Source organism: Phytophthora sojae, assembly GCF_000149755.1.
Source record: "Phytophthora sojae unplaced genomic scaffold PHYSOscaffold_5, whole genome shotgun sequence".
In the NCBI taxonomy this organism is placed as follows: domain Eukaryota; phylum Oomycota; class Peronosporomycetes; order Peronosporales; family Peronosporaceae; genus Phytophthora; species Phytophthora sojae.
Window position 1 is genome coordinate 1,181,239 of NW_009258119.1, and position 16,071 is coordinate 1,197,309.

Consider the following 16,071-nt stretch of genomic DNA (forward strand, 5'->3'; position numbering starts at 1 on the left):
ACCACCTCGGTACCGGCGAAGTTAATCAGGAAATCGACGCGCTGGTATTTGGAAGCGATAGAGCTGCACCACTCAGCAACATCCTTTTGTGTCCGGAACGACCCCAGCACGGGCAACATCACACCACGAGTTGTGTCTTCGCCCTCGGAGGGGAAGCGAGCGATATGCTTGGTATTGAAATCGTCCAGCGCCGTCATATTCCTGCACGATTCAGCGCCAAAGTGAGCAAAGACACCTCTTGCATATCAACACCAGCATGAAGCAGCACTTACGTAAAGGTGAGCAGTACGCTCGCCCCCAAAACCCACAATTGCGTCGCTAGAGACGCCACAGACTTGTTGTCGCCTCCGGTGACCACCACCTATCACGATTACAGCACATCACAGCAAGCGTGTCAGCATATCGTTTTGAGCAGGACGGTAGCTTCTGTCTAAAACGTACCAGCTTGTTGTAAAAGACTGTCTGCCATTGTGCAGACATCGCGGCGTCTTGATACAGCATGTGTGAAGCCAAGCCGTCCACACCAACAGCCGCTCCATCGTGAGGAACCGCTCCATTCGCACGCAACATGATCATCCCACCGGCCGAATACGCCGACGCCGCCATTGCAGCTGCATCCTTTTCACCCGCGGGAGGGGTAGTCGCAAGCTTTGCGCGCTTGCGGCTGCCCTCCAGGTCCTCCCGCACGTTCATATAGTCGCCCAGAGCGCGTTTCTGGAGCTCGGTATGGTCCGCTGCAGTCGGACGGACAGGAGCGCCCACATTCTGCAGCTGGTTATACAGTCCGTTGTTGATCTCCGTGCGCGCATTGCAGCGGCCCTCGCGCAGGTTCTGCAGGAAGATCTGCACCGCCAGGTCTCCTTCGGCCTCGCGTTTGTACTTGAGCAGCCGCATGAACTCCGGGTGTTTGCTCATCAGGTGGTTCTCGATGCGGCCGCGGCGGCAGTTGAGGCGGCTCCAGACCTTGGTCAGCTCGCGCTTGGACGACGGGTCGTCGCACAGCATGCAGACGATCACCTCCTTCTGCTTGTCGGCGCCCGCGGCAGCTGCAGCGGCGACGGCAGCGGCCGCCGTGGCCCCTCCAGCCGTGCGAACGGCCTTGATCACTCGGCCGTCCATCTCCGTCTCGGGCAGCGACCGCTCGACGATCGGCAGCGAGTGCAGCCAGCGCTTCTGGAAGGTGAAGACGCGCTTGCGGGACCCGGCGCCGGCCGCGGCCTTGGGCGTCTGCTGTTGGATGGAGGCCGCGGCTGCAGCCACCGCTGCGTCAGCAGCTTCGGCGACCACTTGCGCAGACGAATCGTGCATGGCGGGGGCGGAGAAGGAAGATGCCGAGGTGGGGGAGCCCGTGGCGCCGACCACCTTGTCCGTCATGACTTAGGGGTGCTTTGACTTCGTGCCGGAATTGTTTATATGGCGCTTTGTATGTGCTCGAATGGTACAGTTTGAATGGAGGGCTGGTACTCGGTTACTTACTTAGGTTACTTACTTAGGGCACGGCGTGGATTGTACTCCAGAGGTGACTTGCGGTTGGCCATCATCAACGAAACAAGATTTTGTATAGTGAACATGATCTAAATCAGTATATGAAGCAGTCATTGCGGTACAATGCTGCTTATTTAAAGGTATTAGATACCATCATTCCACTACATGAACTACATTACAGAGGTAAACAACTGTGGAGAGTGTTTTGTCCTAGAGGAAGTTGATCTTGCCCTTCGAAGTTCACCATTCCCCCTCCGGCCAAAAGCTCCAAAGGCTCCCGCCGTCCTCCACCTGCGTCGCTCTCCCTCCCTCTCTCTCTCTCAGCGGCCCAGCGACGTCTCCGTGCCTCATGAACGCGCCGTCAGCTCTGAGCTCGCTGTACTTCTCGGCGCCACCGGCGACCGGCAACTTCCAGGAGCCCAAGCAGCTGCTGCCGCTGCCGCTGCCGGTGCCAGTGTCGAAGCCCAAGGCGAACTCGACCGTCACGATTCTCCCAGCGCCCACCGCCGTCTCAGTTAAGACAGATGGCGTCTCCTCTTGCCCCTCAACTTCTGTGATCGCCCCCATGAGCCCTTCAACTCCCCAAGTTGACGCATACTCGGCACTCAAGTCGAAGTTGCTGGATCATGAGAATCAGAATCAGATACAGCAACCTGAGGAGATGCCGTCGCCACTGCCATCGCCTGTGAGCGTCACGGGCAAGAGAAAGCGGCTGGACATGGACGACGAGCTCACGTCCTTCTTGGCACCCACGCCCACCAAGCGCAAGGGCAGCAGCGACTTCCTGCGGAAAGGTCAATGGACCAACACGGAGGAGCGACTCGCCAGGCTCCTGATAGAGGCCTTTGAGGACGGGTATCTCCCCATCTACACAGGTATCCGACTGCGTGGCTACTTGGCCGTGCAGTTGCAGTGCGACCCCATGAGGGTGTCCAAAAAGTTGTGTGCTGGGACCATTGACGGCAAGCCTGTGCCCAAGAACTACGGGCAGAAGAAGTTTAAGCTGCGCAAGAAGCCGCTCTGGGACTGTGAAGAGGCGGAGAGCCGCATTGCCGAGCTCGAGCGACTGACCAAAGCCTTGTGGAACGAGGCGCGCATGAAGAAGCCGTCGTTCCTTACGCTCTCGACTACGCGTAATGTGAGCAAGAGGGGCGATGATGAGTCTGCATCTTCGCCGTCTAGTCCAGCGGACGGCCGCGTGCCGTCGTCAACCCCCAAGTCGAAGAAGCAAAAGGTGTTCCCTATCATTTATTTAAACCTGTCCAAGAAGCTCAAGCACTACTCGGTTCGCGGACTGGACAGCAGCAGTAGCAGCGGAAGCGAGCCTGCTTCCCCGTCCAATGACTCCGACTCGGACAGTGAACCCGTAAGGCTTGACGGTGAGTCACTGCAAGCTGCGTATGATCTGCTGACTTTATGTAGTCCACGAGGCAGCAAGGTCAAGTCCAAGAAGCGTGCTTCGAAGAAGAGTAAGGGCATCTCTGCCAAGGAGCATACATCCAGCTCGGATGCTTCGAGCGAGGACGCTGCTTGTAAGGAGGCATCCCCGGAGGACAAATCCAGTGCGGACAAACCCAATGAGGACAAATCGAAGGAACTCAAGGCTGCAGAAGATGAACCCAGCCAGGATATCTCTACCAATGAGGCTCCTGGCAATAACGTCTCCGTTGAGGACGCTCCTGACACGGAAGTCTCCAAAGCGGATCCCCCCATTGCAGATGATGGCAACAAGGACCTGTCCTGCAATGAGAACTCCAATGAAGTCCAATCTGACAAGGCTGCGGACCCTGTCGGTGAACCTCAGCTCGTCAGCGACGACACCTGCATGGACGACTCGCTCTCCGCCTCGACGTCGTCGACGTGATGTGCCTCACCGCAGTCCGAGCAAACTCACCGCCGTGCCTCCAACGCGTTGTCGGAGCATTCTTGGGCTCCACACTTTAGTATCTGAACCCCATGTCGTTTTCCTGTAATGAACTGCGTGCCAACTTGACTACACTGTACACTGCACCTGCAACAAATCCCACTTCAACATGAAGTGGCTCCGCCAATCACAGCTCTTCTTTCGTCTAATTCGCCAGAATTCTCACTGTAGTATCAACAACTTTTTTTTGACAAAAAGTGGGGTGATGGCTAATGAATGGCTTGAGCAAGTCATGCACACTCCTCGATTCACGGTCCATGTGTCATGGTGTTTCACTAAGGTACACCGTTCCAACGTTCGAGCAAAACCTGGTATCGTTGAAGTTGAAGAGATTTCGATACGATGAACTGCATCCCTTCAAATTCGTTCGCTATCGAGCCCGAAAGAAATGAATCAATCAATGCACCAGCACCCAGGTTTGACAGGCGGGGCTCTTCCATCTACTGTTAGAGGATCCATGTTGACAAGCCCTGTTGGTTTCAATCGACAAGCATGATCAGAACCCTATTTTTATTCTCCCCATTGCGAACTGAAAATACCGTCCTCTTCGACGCTTACGAACGACATCTTATCGTGTTTACATGTCATTCAAGTTCTCACCACTCTCTCCCCTCAACTCTGCTGATCGAAGGTGATGCGCAGATCCGGGACGCTCGTTGACCTTTACAAGTCTACGCAAGTCAAGTTGCATGGCATTTACTCCTCGAAGCGAGTGCAAGAGCTGGCGAAATTCGTGCGCGCCACAAGTTGGGTCCGCTCTCTCGCACTCGCAGTGGCAACACCAGTGCTGAGCTTGCTTCCGACGCTTCTGATCGACATTGTCCCGCTCTCGAACCCGTCGGCCGGTGTCGATTCAAACAAGTTGTTCTACGTACGGGTGCCATTCACCAATTTCGCTTAGGTGTGCTCATACTTGCATACCCAATTGCGTGCGCCATCCGCGATACTCTATTGGTATCCACGCTCGCTTGTGCCATGGACTACGGCTTCGCTCTAGTTATTGGCTTCCCGACGCCGTTTATGATGCAGCTTGCGATTCCACCATGGTGTGCGATGATCTTGGTATGCTTGTCAATTCAATGGCGAAACTCGATACATCAAGCAGCGGAAGCAACCAGAATGTTGGTGGATATACTCAAGATCTGGTGCTGCGATGTGCTGCTGGTCGCGGTGTACACCCCCTACTTTGCTGCTTTCACAAATCTGTCCGCTCACCGCCAGATGTGGCTCGCCCTGCTTCTTCCAGCTTTGAAGCTGTTCATGCGGAACCTCTTCGCGAGAGCTGTTGGTCACTTAGGCGACGAAGCGCCAGAAATCGTGGTGTTCAATGCTGATGTCTTTGGCTCGTTATTCGTATCGTGCTGCATGCAGCTATCGCCTTCGTTTTGGATGACGCTAGGAGTTATGCTTGCGGATGTTTTTCTCATGGGGTTATCCCTCCGTGATTTAAGGATTGTAAACGTGGAACTGGGGGATTTACAACGGAGACTTGACCAAGAGTACACGTGGACTAGTCATCACGGCGCAGTTGGTCACATCAGCTTGCGAGATCGTGCACCTACAACGCTGGAGCGCGCTAGTATGCTGCTAGATCAAGAAGCCAACTCAATTGGTCTCACTCCAGTTGCCCCCTGTGGGGAGCCTCTCCTTTCATCGTTGGGCTCGCAACAAAACGGAGAAAGACCGACCCATAAGGTCAAAACGAAAAACCAATGCGTGCGACTGCCCCTCAGGATAAAGCGACTCCTAAATAGGCAGCATATCGTCCCCATAGGCGAAAAAGACAGCAATATTGTCGATGAGAAGCCAAGTGAGCCAGTCACACAGAGCTACACGATCAAAGTTCGGCGGATGCTTTACATGGCTGAATATCTCCTCCTTATCAACTACGTCGAGGTCATCATCCCGCTCGTATATTGTACGTAAGACTTGCGTCGGATGCATTAGGCATATTGTTTTACAGTCGCTCACAGTTTTTCTATTCTCTAATTGTGTCGAGCAGCTTGTTACTTGATCGCTACGTACCACATGCCGAACCACGAATACTACACCGTCTTTCAAGGGATGGATCACGCTCGACTGTATCAAACACTCAAGAATGTGCAGCTGTACTGCTTGTTTCAGCTCGTCTCGCTTCTTTTACTCATGTATAAACTGAAGTTCACGTTGGGGTTCCCACCGGTTCAGCACTTGGGATTTGTCCTGGAAAACCAGATCCAGTGGGTGCTACTTCACCTCACGTTCTGGATCATATACAACGTACAAGGATCGCTGGAGCACCTAGGTTGGTTGTAAGGAATGTGTATTGTCCGATGAGTTAGTGTCGGTCTAATTATTATTTTCGGCAGGGAATGACTATACCTTTAAGTGTGCGTGGCTGTCGACTGGTACCCCTTGAACACTTAACAGTAAGACAGACAGTAAATTACGCCACAACAACAGCGATCAGTGACTTTTCTTTCCATCTTGAAGTAGCGGATTGACTGATACGGAGACCAATGTACTGGTGGCACCTGTTTCCCCCAGAATTGAATTTTCTCGACTGCTACGACGATCACAATGTGGCTCCGCGACGCTTGCATACGAGCTGCTCAGCGGCAGTTTTCTTCCACTGATGTGGAGTATCTTGAAGCTGTCTGCGAGAGATTTATCGTCTACTTGCAGCGGCCAAAATCTGTGCGAGGACGAAAAAGTCTGCATTGACAACATTATCCCGTCCGTGGCAACTGTGCAGAGCTCTAGCTTCGTAGAAAGTCGACTGCTGTTTCAGCTGGCGAACGAGGCACGGCAACGCGAGGAGCTTGGAATGCGGATCTTCTACAGGTGCGCCGTGATCAGCCAACTAAGGTCTTGCGGAGATACCCTGAAGCAACAGAGCGTCTTCAGTTGTGGCTGTTCGGCTCAAGTACAAACTCACACCGCTTAAATCTCGGGCAATTTATCGCTACGCTATCGAAAATTGGTCATCCGTTGACGACCAATGGATTAAACTGTTTACAGAAGATGGAGCTGATGGATCAGTGAAAAAAAAATTGTTGGTTATCATTGACGTTCTAGAGAAGAAGTCGACTGTGAACAAGTCGGCTGAGCCTCGGGACGCCGGCAAGTTAGTGAGTTTTGCTCTTGATTCGGCAAGTGACGTTATTGCACCAGGTCCTCGTGCAGTGGATTTTGCGAAGTATTTCGCTTTGCCCTCGTTCAGGCAAACAAGCGCATACGCAAATATCATCGGTCGGGCGGAATGTTGGCAGTACTGGTCGATAGAGACGCCGAAGTTGCTGGCTTTAAGGCTCCAATCTGCTCGACAGTGAAGGAAACTCTCCCTTCGTTGGTGATGACGTACACGATGGATGCGTTCTGGCGCCGCTACTGTGATAATTTCAGTATGGACAAGATTTTGGCGCACTAATTCGGTGCGACGCAGAATAATGACGTAGAAGCGCTGACATCGTTGGTGTCGATGGGGCGTCCTCTGTGGGGTTGTAGCACGTTTGACGGCATCCTGGAGACTTATCGCTTCGCCAACCAATTCGATACTGTGAATAGTGCAATCGTCCTGGCATCGTGCAAGTTGATGGCCGGACTGTATCCGAGGATCTCGAACTACACCGAGTACACCGGGTTTGGTGTCGCGTCGGTACTGTGTGGACTGGGGCTTCGTTGGCGTTTCAATGCGTCTCGATCGGTCTCATACTTGATGGGGACGCTAGCGTACTTACTCCCGGAGTGTGACAAGCTTCTTGCTGTCAACTCCTCGAACCTGGTGCTGGCTTTAATTGCAATGAGACTTTGGTACACGTGGGGGCGATTATGTGTCTTTGTTGTCCGAGTATATCGTATCCGGCTACTGGTGTTAGAGGGGCGTGCTGTACACAATGTAAACAAACTGGTGGCTTGCATCGTGTTGCTGCTGGTGATAGGCAAATGCTCGTGCTGCAGAATCCGTGGGAAAATCACGGGACATGTAACTTTCGAGGTGATTTTGTGAGTGCGGGGTTGCTCCTGAAAGCTCTTGGTGGGGCCAATCCGCCTCTGGTGCGTTCAAGAGACAGATGTGCCGATAGGAACTCTTTGGTGGAGCGATACAAGCAGTGGCAAGTACGGCGGGCTGACTGGAAGCTGGGATTTTGCCACTTCATTCGGCTGCAACTGGAGCCTACAGAAGAAACGCTGTGGTATCTGTTTGATCGTCGCGCTGCTGGGGTATTTCCGCGCGACCGAGATAATGAAGATCTTGTGATCCCGATGTGCCAAAGACCTGAGGCATCAATGATCCTAATTCAAGTGGACCGGGATGGCGACTTTGATGAAAATATTGCGTTGATGCAGCGTCCCTGCGTATTTTCAAGTGAGAATTCTCTGTCGACAATTCCGCTTCAAGATATCGCGAGTTTCAATGGTCTTTGAAGGAGAGCGATCGTCGTGTAGTGATCCCGATCAGTACTTTGTTGCTGACGAATAGGATGGATTCACGCTGTGCATTCGCTCCGTGTCGCGTCCGCGGGATGTCACGGTGAGCAAAGTCACACTTCCAGTGATTTCGCAAGGTGTGGCGCAGAAATTGGCGGGCATGGTGTCGTCCAGATGGAGCTGCCAGGACTGATGGCCACTGACTTGAACAACCGGTGTGAAAAGGAGATCGAGTGGGCTGATGTCAGATTAAGCCCGCTCATATCGGAGACTCGTCACCGAATAGGGAATTCTTGACGTGCTGTTGTGGGCGTCGCTCACGCCGCTGGTGTTCCTGACTTCCCAGTGTGCACTTTGAATCTGATATCTGGTCTTTTCCACGACGATGAGGGAGATTACTGTGTCAAAAGCAGATTTTTGAGTTAGATAGGTAGCAGTGGCGCCTGGTCGACCCGAACGACTACTAAAAGGTTGGTAAGAATTACAGTGACACCTCCCTAAATGAACCCCTCTAACTGACCATGTGTTCCCTATCTGGTTAGGATTCCTCGACTGTGGATTTCACTATAGGTGTTCTATAACTGATCAAAAACCTCTTTATTCTCTAAATGGTCGCAATTGTTGGCGCCTCAACCCTCTAAATGGACGCCGTAGTAATAGATCCAAACTCATATATTTTTCTCAATCACTTGCCAGCCTCCTCCCACGTATGCCATTGCTACCACTACTCCCGCCACAAGAAATCGAGCGAAGAGAGAAATTTTATTTGGGATGCTAAGTTGGAACAAAGAGTTTGCAGTAACTGCAAGCTTGTGATAAATAAGCTAGCCACAGTATTTTACAATCAGCGCAGCCTACATATATATATATTACGAAAAACTAAAATATTATGATGTCGAGACAACTAGGGGCTATGCAGTACATACCAAGCAAAAGATAAATCTGCAGGCATGGTGGCAGGATATCGGGACAACAAATATTCCTATAACCTCCCTGTATTGAAACTCACGTACAACCTGAGGGGATGCGATTCTGCTAATACCAATGAGAATAAGGAGTAGGAACAGACAATACCGCGCCTACCGTTATTGGTTGAGTTCTGTTTGTGTGAAGACGAAACAAAACAAGAGTACAAAAATGCTGGAGGGGTACCAGGTAAAGAAAGCCCTTGTGCACCTAACATATGAAAATGTAGCCATTAAAAGTGTAGCCATTTCTTTATCTGATCAATTCTTTAACTGAAACAGCGTATTAGACCGAGCGAACTGGGTGTCATTTATAGAGGTGTCACTGTATGGTGCTTTGTTTGTTGATATGAATGACTCAGCGATTGCTTGCTAGTATGCTGGGACCAAGTAAACGCATGTCAAGGGTTGTCCATCGAACTCTCTTCAGTAGTAGCTAGCAGCCCCAGCGTTCGTTCATTTTGGAATTTACCAACCACCAAGTCACCACCAACTATCAAGCACTCAACGACCACTATCATGGTGCCTGCAACTACGACGACACCAAGTCTGTTGGCATGACCTACCGTTTCCTGGGAAATTCAGGACTCCTTGTATCCAAACTCGGTCTGGGGAGCTGGATGAACGCCAAGGAGGCGAACGCAGCGGAAGCCTAGTACGAGATGATGAAGCTGGCGTTCAAGCTCGGCATCAACTCCTTCGACAACGCGGACGCCTATGGGGAGGGTCTCGCCGAGAAAAACATGGGCATTGCTGTGCAGAAGGGTGTCGATGAAGGCGTCTGGAGCCGGGAGGACCTCGCGATCGCCACCAAAGTCGGTCTGGGGACGAAGGGCTTCCGGGACGCATCGGGACCGAACGACCAAGGCTTAACGCGCAAGCACATCATTGAAGCGACCAAGGCCTCGCTCAAGAGGTTCGATCTCGAGTACGTCGACGTCATTTACTGCATTCGGCCCGATGTGTGCACGCCCATGGAAGAGACTGTGCATGCCAAGAACTTCGTCCTAGAGCAGGGCTGGGCTTTCTACTGGGGCACGAGTCAGTGGAGCGTGGCTCAGATCGTCGAGGCTTGCGATGTTGCAGACCGCCTCGGCCTCGTTCGCCCCGTCGTGGAGCAGTGCGTCTACAACCTGCTAGACCGCACCAAGGTGGAGTTCGAGTACGCCGACCTGTACAAGAAGTACAAGCTCGGTCTCTCGACTTGGTCCCCTCTCTCTGGCGGACTACTCACGGGCAAGCACAGCCAGGAGATCGTCAAAGGTTCTCGTATGGACGGCCCCTTGCGCACATTCTTCGCGCCTGATTTCGTCGAGCGCCAAGCCAAGGCGGACAAACTCCAGTCGGTGGCCGCAGAGCTTGGCATCTCCCTGACTGAGCTCGCTTTGGCGTGGTGCATCAGCAACGAGAACGTCTCCGCGGTCATGATCGGGGCCAAGAACTTGGCGCAGTTGGAGCTCAACCTGAAGGCGCTGCCTGCGTTCGAGAAGACCACGCCGGAGGTCAAGGCCCAGATCGACGCGCTCGTGCCGTTCGTGCCGCAGCTCCCAAAGTCCGATGGATTGGAGAACCGACGCACCAAGTTCCTCTAAGGCACTGATTGTGAATGCGGCGGGCACAGCTACAGCAATGGACGGCACCGATAAATCCTTCAACATGAAGCAGCATACTTAGTACAGGTATTGATCTAGCAACTAAGTTGCAATTGATGAGTCAAAACCTGGTCTGTATCGAGGGCTTCGAGTGCGTAATATACTGAAATTGAGCTGATCCCACGACGAGCCATCGCTATCTTCATCACAACTGCGGCTCTAGCATCAGTACATCTGCTGCAGATGCCGTCAAGTCCTCGTCCGGCGCTGTCACCGATATGCGCGGTTTTGAACTGACATTGGCCCGCTCGATCTCCTTTTCACACCGGTTGTTCAAGTCACTGGCCACCACTCCTGCTGGGCTCCATCTCGATGACACGAAGCCCACCAATTTCTGCGCCACACCTTGCGAAATCACTGGAAGTGTGACTTTGCCCACCGTGATATCCCACGGACGCCATACAGAGCGAATGCACAGCGTGAATCCATCCTATTCGTCAGCAACAAAGTACCGATCGGATCACTACACGACGATCGCTCTCCTTCAAAGACCATTGAAACTCGCGATATCTTGAAGCGGAATTGTTGACAGAGAATTCTCACTTGCAGGATGCCTGTATGATTGCCCTATTCACAGCATCGAATTGGCCTGGTAAGCCCCCAGGATGCCGTCGAATATGCTACTCCACAGAGGGCGACCCATCGAAACCAACGATGTCAGCGCTTCTACGTCATTATTCTGCGTCACAACGAACTTGTGAGCTGAAATCTCGTCCATACTGAAACTATCACAGTAGCGGCGCCAGAACGCTTCCGTCAGCACAAACGGAGGGAGAGTTTCCTTCACCGCCGAGCCGATTGGACTATTATAGCCAGCAACTCCGGCGTTTCCTTCAACACGGCATCGTAGGGGCAATCGAGGAGTTCATTTTGAATATGAGCCGAGGCTTGAACTGCACGGCGAAGCGGGGCTGTGAAAGACTAGCCCCTGTGATGTGGTGGGCGGGTTGCGAGCGAGCATCTTGCTGGTGTCGATCGCTGGATCATCGACGCTGCTCGGACTGTACGCTGCTGCTAGACTTCCTGAATGAACTCTCGCTAACTAATTTGCTCTGACGTCCTCGCGCCTGAAACTACTGTTATCTTCGTCCAGGTATTCTTGTCTGGATGTACCGCTGATCCTTGGTACTTGGTACTTGAAGTACTTGCTTGTACTCTGCCTCTGCAGGAAACCCGAGTATGCTTCAATCTGCGCCTCTCTTCACTGCACTTCGTTACGTTCCGCTTGCTTCGCCCGAATGCTCGCCATCTCTATCGGGTAGTACTGAGAAAATTTCACCCGACCGATGATATTTGCGAATGCGCTTGTTTGCCTGAACGAGGGCGATGCGAAATACTTCCGTAAAATGCACTTTGCGAGGGTCTGGTGAAATGACTTCACTACTTAAGTAGCTGAATCGAGAGCAAAAACCACTAACTTGCCGGTGTCCTGACTTGCTCACAATAGCCTCCTTATCTAGAACTTCAATTTATTTTTCACTGACCCATCAGCAGACATTTAATCCATTCGGCACCAACGGATGGCCAGTTTTCGATAGCGGGGCGATAGATTGCCTCCATCCCCAGACTTCAGCGGTGTGAGTTTGTACTTGGATCGAACAGCCACAGCAGAAGGTGCTCTGCTCCTCGAGGGTATTCCCCCCCCAAACCTCAGTTGACTGATCAAGTGCGCACATGTAGAAGACCATTCAAAGCTCCTCGCGTTGCCGTGCTTCGTTTGCCACCTGAAACAACAGTCTACTTTTTCCCGAAACCAGAGCTCTGCACAATTGTCACGGACGGGATAATGTTGTTGATGCAGACTTTCTCGTACTCGCAGGGGGTTCGGTACACATTCCAGCACCCCGGCAAGTACACGAGAAATTCCTCGCAAAGAGTTCCAAGATAGCCCAGATCAGTGAGAGAAAACCGCCGCTGAGTTGCTCATATGGAGGAAATTCAATTCTAGTGGAACCAGTACCCTGCGGGATGGAAAGAAAGTCTAGATTACTGTCAATATTTTACCTGCTGAGTGCTTAAGGGGTACCAGTCGACAACCACGCAAATTTGAAGGTATAGTCATTCCCTGCCACACACAATAATTAGACCGACACTTCAGACAAGTCTACATAACTTCTAGTACAACCAACCTAGGTGCTCCAGCGATGCTTGTACGTTGTATATGATCCAGAACGTGAGGTGAAGTAGCACCCACTGGATCTGGTTTTCCAGCACAAACCCCAAGTGTTGGAGTCCCAACGTGAACTTCAGCTTATACATGAGTAAAAGAAGCGAGGCGAGCTGAAACAAGCAGTACAGCTGCACATTCTTGAGTGTTTGATACAGTCGAGCGTGATCCATCCCTTGAAAGACGGTGTAGTATTCGTGGTTCGGCATGTGGTACGTAGCGATCAAGTAACAAGCTGCTCGACACAATTAGAGAATAGAAAAACTGTGAGCGACTGTAAAACAATATGCCTAATGCATCCGACGCAAGTCTTACGTACAATATACGAGCGGGATGATGACCTCGACGTAGTTGATAAGGAGGAGATATTCAGCCATGTAAAGCATCCGCCGAACTTTGATCGTGTAGCTCTGTGTGACTGGCTCACTTGGCTTCTCATCGACAATATTGCTGTCTTTTTCGCCTATGGGGACGATATGCTGCCTATTTAGGAGTCGCTTTATCCTGAGGGGCAGTCGCACGCATTGGTTTTTCGTTTTGACCTTATGGGTCGGTCTTTCTCCGTTTTGTTGCGAGCCCAACGATGAAAGGAGAGGCTCCCCACAGGGGGCAACTGGAGTGAGACCAATTGAGTTGGCTTCTTGATCTAGCAGCATACTAGCGCGCTCCAGCGTTGTAGGTGCACGATCTCGCAAGCTGATGTGACCAACTGCGCCGTGATGACTAGTCCACGTGTACTCTTGGTCAAGTCTCCGTTGTAAATCCCCCAGTTCCACGTTTACAATCCTTAAATCACGGAGGGATAACCCCATGAGAAAAACATCCGCAAGCATAACTCCTAGCGTCATCCAAAACGAAGGCGATAGCTGCATGCAGCACGATACGAATAACGAGCCAAAGACATCAGCATTGAACACCACGATTTCTGGCGCTTCGTCGCCTAAGTGACCAACAGCTCTCGCGAAGAGGTTCCGCATGAACAGCTTCAAAGCTGGAAGAAGCAGGGCGAGCCACATCTGGCGGTGAGCGGACAGATTTGTGAAAGCAGCAAAGTAGGGGGTGTACACTGCGACCAGCAGCACATCGCAGCACCAGATCTTGAGTATATCCACCAACATTCTGGTTGCTTCCGCTGCTTGATGTATCGAGTTTCGCCATTGAATTGACAAGCATACCAAGATCATCGCACACCATGGTGGAATCGCAAGCTGCATCATAAACGGCGTCGGGAAGCCAATAACTAGAGCGAAGCCGTAGTCCATGGCACAAGCGAGCGTGGATACCAATAGAGTATCGCGGATGGCGCACGCAATTGGGTATGCAAGTATGAGCACACCTAAGCGAAATTGGTGAATGGCACCCGTACGTAGAACAACTTGTTTGAATCGACACCGGCCGACGGGTTCGAGAGCGGGACAATGTCGATCAGAAGCGTCGGAAGCAAGCTCAGCACTGGTGTTGCCACTGCGAGTGCGAGAGAGCGGACCCAACTTGTGGCGCGCACGAATTTCGCCAGCTCTTGCACTCGCTTCGAGGAGTAAATGCCATGCAACTTGACTTGCGTAGACTTGTAAAGGTCAACGAGCGTCCCGGATCTGCGCATCACCTTCGATCAGCAGAGTTGAGGGGAGAGAGTGGTGAGAACTTGAATGACATGTAAACACGATAAGATGTCGTTCGTAAGCGTCGAAGAGGACGGTATTTTCAGTTCGCAATGGGGAGAATAAAAATAGGGTTCTGATCATGCTTGTCGATTGAAACCAACAGGGCTTGTCAACATGGATCCTCTAACAGTAGATGGAAGAGCCCCGCCTGTCAAACCTGGGTGCTGGTGCATTGATTGATTCATTTCTTTCGGGCTCGATAGCGAACGAATTTGAAGGGATGCAGTTCATCGTATCGAAATCTCTTCAACTTCAACGATACCAGGTTTTGCTCGAAATGAAACGGCGGCAACTGGCGTACCATTTGGAACATCGTGGCCCATGGGCCTGGCCGATGAGTCAAGGAGCGTGCATGACTTGCTCAGGCAATTAGCCATGGGTCCAGCGTGTCCTTAGACCCCCCTCCCCCTCTTTCTACAGTATCGCTTTCCATGCTGGACTCCTGGAACTCTGAGCTTGCCCAATATTGAGGGAGATCTTCTGTAGACGATCACGGCTCATCCTTGCGTGCTCGTTAGCACACGCTTGATTTTGAGATCGAACACTAAGCTAAGAGCGTCATATACTGTGTACCATCATATCATATGAGTATTTCACACCGATGTCATATCATATAAATGTCATATCTTTTATAATATCTTATCGCTCATATTGGTCAAATCGAATAGGTAGTGAAAAATTACTCCTGAGGCTTGAGAGCAGTGAGTTTCACATGCGAATTCGTCGTCGTAGCAGCAACTGACGCATGGCCGCAGCTGTCGAAGCGCGGTGGACACTGTGTTTACTAAAGCTCTGCCAGCGGAGTAAACCATGCCCGTCCACCTCTCATTGCGTCCAAGCAGCTGCAACCGCGAACCTCGTTTCAGACATCACAAAGCGTGCCGGACTGAGCAACTGGTGGTTCAGGTGCGCTTTTTTCGGTGGGTGGCCAAGTTTGTCTTATTCATTGGTTGAAGTTGTCTGAATTACGCGCTCTGATTGGTCTCGAGCACGTGTTGAACGTATTGCCAAGCCTGGACGATTTGTACGCTACGTGGACAGCAATGCAGCAATGCTGAATCAGCATTGCTTCGGAGCAATCGCAGTCAAACCAGTTCTGTCACAGTGCGAGGCATTCACGCTCTCTCCACAACTGCGCTGATGGTCACCGTCCTCCTGCGGGCGGTTTGTGCATGTGGGTGCCGATCTGCATTGCAGCTTGTTTTATGACCAAAAAGCGCGTGCCGTACCCAAGAAAGCATCAACTTCTCGAGTGTATTGTTGATACTCCTCTTTTCATGCTGCTGCTAGCATGACAAAGATGAATGGACAAGATCGGCCATCAGAGTGTCCGAGCGGTCCATTGGACTAAGACGCATGCCGCCGCTGAACACCATACCACAGCGGATCGACCCCCGGCACAGTCCGGCTCGTGCCACCGTCCAACGGCAGTCGAGCATCGTTTTCCTACTAAAACTAAGCTCAAAATGGAGCTACCGCTGTGGAGGACCGGAACCTGGAGGACATAGTGCGATCTATTATCGATTGTGGCCGCTGTTTTCTCATGACGGCAGGTGACTCCGTTATCCGGCAGCGCTGCCCGCAGGATGCGTTGTTGCATGGCGCGCTTTGCTTCCCGAGTGCTCAATGGATATCCGTCAGATGCTTCGCCGCCGGCGAGATTCACAACGATGCTTCATGCCACCGAGATTCAACACTCAGGACGCACTTCTAGCCGACCAACACCGGCTAGAACTTGGTCCATAGCCCACTGTGAGCTCACATTTCCAACGATAGCATTGCCATCGGAGGCGGGCCTTGCAGG

General features: G+C 51.9%; 6 protein-coding genes across 6 annotated transcripts; 5 read left to right on the forward strand and 1 right to left on the reverse strand.

Moving 5' to 3' along the window:
* Window positions 1–268: 268 nt before the first annotated feature.
* PHYSODRAFT_315524 (hypothetical protein) lies at window positions 269–1,374 on the reverse strand (the record flags this gene model as incomplete). Its single annotated transcript, XM_009530217.1, has 2 exons — window positions 269–361; window positions 442–1,374. 2 exons carry the CDS (start codon window positions 1,372–1,374, stop codon window positions 269–271), a joined length of 1,026 nt encoding a protein of 341 aa, XP_009528512.1.
* An 829-nt stretch (window positions 1,375–2,203) lies between these two features.
* Window positions 2,204–2,779, forward strand: PHYSODRAFT_506263 (hypothetical protein; the record flags this gene model as incomplete). Its single annotated transcript, XM_009530218.1, has 1 exon — window positions 2,204–2,779. A coding segment is annotated over one exon (576 nt), but the record flags the coding sequence as incomplete, so codon positions are not given.
* A 1,890-nt stretch (window positions 2,780–4,669) lies between these two features.
* PHYSODRAFT_410430 (hypothetical protein) lies at window positions 4,670–4,858 on the forward strand (the record flags this gene model as incomplete). The annotated part of the gene is made up of 1 exon (XM_009530219.1): window positions 4,670–4,858. A coding segment is annotated over one exon (189 nt), but the record flags the coding sequence as incomplete, so codon positions are not given.
* Window positions 4,859–5,269: 411 nt separating this feature from the next.
* Window positions 5,270–5,704, forward strand: PHYSODRAFT_505337 (hypothetical protein; the record flags this gene model as incomplete). The annotated part of the gene is made up of 2 exons (XM_009530220.1): window positions 5,270–5,327; window positions 5,412–5,704. The coding sequence occupies 2 exons, from the start codon at window positions 5,270–5,272 to the stop codon at window positions 5,702–5,704; spliced, it is 351 nt and encodes a 116-aa protein (XP_009528515.1).
* A 1,279-nt stretch (window positions 5,705–6,983) lies between these two features.
* On the forward strand, window positions 6,984–7,649 carry PHYSODRAFT_508981 (hypothetical protein; the record flags this gene model as incomplete). The annotated part of the gene is made up of 2 exons (XM_009530221.1): window positions 6,984–7,393; window positions 7,490–7,649. 2 exons carry the CDS (start codon window positions 6,984–6,986, stop codon window positions 7,647–7,649), a joined length of 570 nt encoding a protein of 189 aa, XP_009528516.1.
* A 1,797-nt stretch (window positions 7,650–9,446) lies between these two features.
* PHYSODRAFT_333099 (hypothetical protein) lies at window positions 9,447–10,376 on the forward strand (the record flags this gene model as incomplete). The annotated part of the gene is made up of 1 exon (XM_009530222.1): window positions 9,447–10,376. The coding sequence occupies one exon, from the start codon at window positions 9,447–9,449 to the stop codon at window positions 10,374–10,376; it is 930 nt and encodes a 309-aa protein (XP_009528517.1).
* Between the last annotated feature and the right edge of the window lie 5,695 nt (window positions 10,377–16,071).